At 36.9% G+C, this 6000-nt stretch overlaps 1 protein-coding gene across 1 annotated transcript in view; it reads left to right on the plus strand.

Moving 5' to 3' along the window:
* STAM (signal transducing adaptor molecule) overlaps positions 1-4754 on the plus strand; it is a 28332-nt gene extending 23578 nt beyond the window's left edge. The window contains exons 11-12 of the mRNA XM_026649472.2: positions 902-1077; positions 2098-4754. Coding sequence (XP_026505257.1) covers positions 902-1077; positions 2098-2320 — 399 coding nt within the window. The 3' untranslated portion in view covers positions 2321-4754. The remainder of the gene's footprint in view (positions 1-901; positions 1078-2097) is intronic.
* The last annotated feature ends 1246 nt before the right edge of the window (positions 4755-6000 follow it).

The following is a 6000-nucleotide window of genomic DNA, read 5'->3' on the forward strand; positions in this document are numbered from 1 at the left end:
ACTATAAAGGCCTAAAGAAGCTAGGAAAACGTCTTCCTTCATTCCTGGAATGAGGAGTTCTTATACTCTTTCATTGTGTGGTCTGTGTCAATAGAGTGAGTGCCTCAGATTCATAGATCTTAAGACCATTATAGTCAACTACCCTGATCTTGTACATAACACAGACTATAGAGTTTCACCTAGTTATCCCTGCAGTAGGCCCAATAATTTGTTAGAACTAAAACGTGTTTTTTTGAAACTCATCTAGTCTTGATATAAGGACATCAAGAGATGGAGAACCTAATATTTGGTAAACTGGTCTGTTGGCTAATTCTACTCAGTAAAGTTATGCCTTATTTCAGACCACCTCCCCTCCCATTCACATAACATCCCAATGACTGACTCAGCAATTACTTACATGAAAATGTTAGCTAAAAATAAGAAAATATTACCTTTGAATTTTCATTTAGCAACTGCATACAAAGGAAAGCCAGCACCATATTGCTAGACCACAATTGCCCTACACTGACAGTTCTCTGATAAACAGTTGAAATTTTTAACTTTTATTCAGAAGGAAAAAACTACAGTAATATTTTGAATTACCACAATTAAACATATATATATTTTTAAATTTAATGACTGACTCCTATTTGGTATGTAGTGTCTCAAATAAATTCCTGGAGTACTGGAGTCTTTTTCCTTTTGAGAAAGAGCAGATTTATGGTACAATCATAATACTCTCCACTGTTTATTAGAACATTATGGCACAGTGCAAATTAGTCAAGTTGCTTTTAAATACACAGCTTTTTGTGGGCAAAGGCTTGAGAGACTTTTCTTTAGATTCTGAACTTAGCAATTAACTAAGTAGCAATAATATGTTCCTGTATTTTATCTATGACCATCTTTTGTTTATTTTTTTAAGGTTTACCCAGGGCAGCCTCAAAGTAGTACATATTTGGTGGCAGGGAGTGCGCAAATGGGCCATATTCAAGGCTATAATCTTCCCCAAGAGCAACTTCCTTCTCTCAACCAAGGCACGGTTCCTCAATCGGCAAGCTCAGGACTGCCTAGTCAGCCAGCTCAGACATCTTATGCTAAGTAATTTTAATATTTACCTATTCTAAATAAACTTAAATTTCATTCTGAATAACTAGAACTGACTTTTAAGGGGAAATTTGTTTTTGGACAACCTTTACTTTAGTCATAATTGACTGATGTTTAGATAACAAAAGTATTTTTAGCAATTGTATGAACTTTGTACACAAAACAGTGTTGTACACAAGAACAATGTGAAGAAACCATGGGCATGGCTGGGTTCCAAATAACCATGTTCACTGAATATATACAACACGCAAGGCAGCTTCATGCACATGTACTGCTGCTCTGACTGGTTTCTAGTACGTTCTAAAACACGAAGTATGGTGAGTGCCATTAGGGATGATTGCCCTTCCTTTGCTTCAGACACCTCACCATGTTGGCAGGTACTGATCATATTGGGAAAGGGTTAAGTAGATTTTGCAGACTCAGCGAGGCTTGTACATTTATCCAGATACAAGGGGATTGGGAGTGGGTCTCTGTAGAGGAAGTATCTAGGGAGCAGCCTATACAGGGTCAAAAGTTTGAGCTGGACTTAAATTAACCTCAAGAAAAGGATGAATTTTTGGTTTTCTGCAGTAACGTTGTTTTAAAGTAGGTTGGGAAAGATGTCTGCTGTGAATTATTTTTAAAGTATTCATTTTTCCGTACTTAAATTACTTATTATTAGAAGATGTGATGTGACAAATATACGTGTTATGCAAAGAATGCACAAGCTTTACTAATGTGTATTACCAGTTATAATATGTAACTTTTTGTTAACAGAATAGAAATAGGACTTGAGTCGTATGTTATATACAATAGAAAATAAAAGCATAGATTTATAATCCAGAGTTAAATTTATGAATATGAAGCTTGGGAGGGAGGGGGGACATCGTCAAGATTTTCTTTGAAATTGAGCCCAGGAGAGGTGCTTTTCATGCACATATAATACATCTAAAAAAACTTGCATTAATTTTGCTGTCCTATTGACTTGTTTCCTACCTTCTTTCTTATACAACTTTTCATTTCCCTTTCTCTCAGTGCAATGGTCAGCTCTGTTCCTGGAAGCACATATTCCAACCAGGCTTCAATGTACAGTCCACCTCCTGCTGCTGTTGATGTTGCTGCTTACCAGAATGCTGGAACTAATGTGTCCCAGGTGCCAAACTATAACGTAGCATCTTCATCTCTGCCTCCACCAGCAGGCAGTCAACAACCGCCGCCGCCACAACCACATACTTACTCCCAGAAGGCACTACTATAGGACCCAGGACTTCTGATTCCTAATCTTCTCTAACCTCTGCTAAATGCAGTTGACAATGTTATAAGCTTCTTCCTTTAATCTCTTAAACATTGTTTATCCTCAGTTTAATAGGAATCTACCCTGGTGAACAGGTTCAATGATTCAATTTGCACTGACTTTTTAGGATTTTTTTTAATTTTGCAGCGGAACAAAAATATTTAGGACACTTAATTCCTTTTAAAAGGCCTAAAATTGGTACAAGATTATTTATGTCTGGTAAAATTGGCTAATCTGTGAAAACTCAACTTGCAAACTTTTGTGGCATAAATGTTATGTACATAATAGTGTGTGATTGCAATAGTGGCCATTTGAAATAGCTATGGTGATCATGTGAATATATTTAACACCCTGTTAAAATATCTTACATTACTATTTTATTTTAATCATGAACAGATGACCATGTTTCATAGTTGTACCTCGTTTTGTAAAGGATTTGATATCCTTTTGCAATGCAGGAAAAGGCTTAAATCTGCATATCATGGTTAATATTTACATGCTAAGGTCTATGTTAATTTCCAGACTTAACTACGTGTAGGTTTTATTCATTGTGAATTGAACTTAAGTATATCATGACTTCCTGTAATCTGCAGTACTATTAGCTGGCATTATCTACCAAAGTAAACTAGTTAACATTTTAAATGGTCTGGCGAGGTCACAGCAAATGATGATTCTGTTTTAGAATAATAATTATTTAAAACACCTATTTACAGGCTGCTAAACATATCATGGGACCATGAAACTGATCAGAATCTTACAACTTATTGTTTAAAGCATATAATGATGTACCTTTCCATACTAGCGTTGTATAACTGGGGTTCTGAACTGTATTGTGTGTGTATTGGTGAAGAGTACACCAAAGACAGAGAAACTGAGTTTGGATGGGAATGAATGGAATTTTTAAACTGGAACAAAAACATGAATACACTACATTATTCATGACTCTTGTAATTATTTAGATCACGCATGAAGAACTGTGGACAGATATAGTCACTTGGCTGAGCAAACCTTTACATTTTTATTTTAACTCTTGTGGCCCTGCTTAGCAAAATTGTTCTGTTTACTGTTATTACACAAAACAGTTCAGCCTTAATCCAACATCTCTTCTTAATTTCCTAATTTTTAGTTGTCTGATGCTTTGTTGTTTTTTTAATACCTTCCCTAGTATGAATAGCTTCTCATTTCACTTTCTCAAAACTCTTCATAATTTGGTTAAAATTTTAGATCATTTTACATTCTGTTCTGCAGTGATGTAAACTTACACAGGTTGTCCTGTCTCTCACTCTTTGGGGCATGAAACTCTCTGTATGCCACTCCATAAACTCAGTGAAAGGGTAACAATAACCGAATGAATCATTTTAGAGGGGTCTAATCAATGCATCTTGTACAAAAGAATGTTTGTTTTGATTTGTATTCTATTTCTGTTGCTGTATCCTAGCATCCTGTTTGCCTTTTTTTTAATGCAGCCCATTTTGAGTAGGTAGCTTTATAGATCTCTCAATATAAAACCCACATTCTGGTTTTGGTTACCATACATGCCATAACTGGTTAATTTAATATTTATTTTCCATTTTAATGTATTACTACTTATGTTTCATTCTTGTACATATGTTACTGCTCAGTTACCTTGACTATCCAGTACTTTCTGAATCTGTTTGCAGTGTTCATAGTTATTTGCCATGTATTTAGGTTTGCTATCATTAGCAAACATTGGTCTATATCTTGCCTGTGAATGCTGTCAACCAAATAGATTGCATAAATACTAAACAAGATGGTTGCAAACCCCAACCTACTGCATTGCAGCTTAATGGTATTCTTTTAGTGAAACTACTATATTTAGCTATTTCTTATATTTTCTCTCCAACAATCTAATTATCCCCATAAGTCATGACGACTTAGTATAGCCAGGTATGTTTGTGGGATTTAAGGGGGAACATAAAACAATATCTTGGAATCTTTTCTACCTTACAGTGGTTTATTTCTTGATGAACGCCTGCAACTAGGATTATGGGCTATCCTCTGTGTGTATTGGACAATTTATTCCAAAAGGAGAGAAATGATTTGGATGGAGAGGAGTAGAATTTCTACACAAATAAAAAAAACCCTTCTAATTCATGTTTCCTTAGGCCCTGATTCAAGAACATATTTAAGTAAGCCTATGCCTAATTTTAACCCTGAAGGTAGTTCCACTGAAGTCGGTGGAACTGCTCATATGCTTAAAGTTAGGCAAATGCTTAAGTACATTCCTAAATAAAGGCCTAAGGCTTTTGTAACTACTAAGCATCAGTGGAATTCTGTACGGCCCAACAAAACTAGATTTTTATTATGGCTCTTGCTGATAACTGATACTATTCTTTTTTCATAAAATCTGTAGCACATCTGGCATCTTTTGTCTTTTTTTTTCCCTTCTCAATTTAATTTTGTCCATTTTTCTCTAAGATTGTCTATTTTGCATTAGAATTTTCATACACTGGAAAATCTAGACAGATCTATTCTGAAAACTTTTAATGCAAGTCTGTGTTTGTGTTTGTTCTTCGTATTTACTGAGCATTTAAAATCTATTATATGCATCTTAGATGCTCCCAACTTCCACCTTATGTATCATGCATATTTATTCACTTTTAAGGTTTAAATCTAAAATAGCTTCTGGCCAAGTGTGCACTTCATCCCCTCCATAGTTTTGCAAAACTGTTTTCCAAAATGGGATCTGTCACTCTAAACTCTACCAGTGTCTCCTCCTTGCCTAAGTTCTTATCTTTCTCATTTCTTTTACTGTTAACATCATTGTCCTTATCTAAGTTTTGTAATAACAAGTTTTGTGAACAACTCAGAATCATATATTTTGTCCTAAATTGCTGCACAGATTGTGGTGTAAAACTGCGGTACGTTAGATCAGTGGTTCTCAAACTTGGGCCGTTGCTTGCTCAGGGAAAGCCCCTGGCGGGCTGGGCTGGTTTGTTTGCCTGCTGTGTCCGCAGGTTCGGGCGACTGCGGCTCCCACTGGCCGTGGTTTGCCACTCCAGGCCAATGGGGGCTGCAGGAAGGGCGGCCAGCACATCCCTCATCCTGCGCCGCTTCCTGCAGCCCCCATTGGCCTGGAGCAGCGAACCGCAACCAGTGGGAGCCGCGATCGGCCAAACCTGCGGACGCGGCAGGTAAACAAACCGGCCTGGCCCGCCAGGGGCTTTCCCTGAGCAAGCAGCGGCCCAAGTTTGAGAACCACTGCATTAGATGACTGATTCAGCAGGATCAGTGTCATTCTTTACCAACATTCCTATTGCCTCAGCTCCCTTTTCATGTCACTTGCAATATTCTTACGTAGAATTCTAAGCTTTTGACTTGCCTGTCAAACTTAGTAATATCCTTAAACATTTCCTATAAGAATAACTGGTACACTTCCAAGTTCACATCACACTTCTTATGTTTACCATTACCTCTTGCTTCTCTCCACAGTGTCCTAAATTGGTTATGTTTTCTCTTCTTCAGGATAGACTTTTCAGTGATAGCTAATATCTGTAACATGCTGGACACCTTTATTACACTAACTCTCTTATTCAACCTCCTTTCCTTCCCCTACAAATTACTTGGCTACTGCCCTTCAGTTCAAACTAGTTCCCACTAGTTATTTTTAATATATTCCACCT

The sequence above is a fragment of the Terrapene carolina genome, unplaced genomic scaffold (assembly GCF_002925995.2).
Source record: "Terrapene carolina triunguis isolate 2854851 unplaced genomic scaffold, T_m_triunguis-2.0 Scaffold84, whole genome shotgun sequence".
In the NCBI taxonomy this organism is placed as follows: domain Eukaryota; kingdom Metazoa; phylum Chordata; order Testudines; family Emydidae; genus Terrapene; species Terrapene triunguis.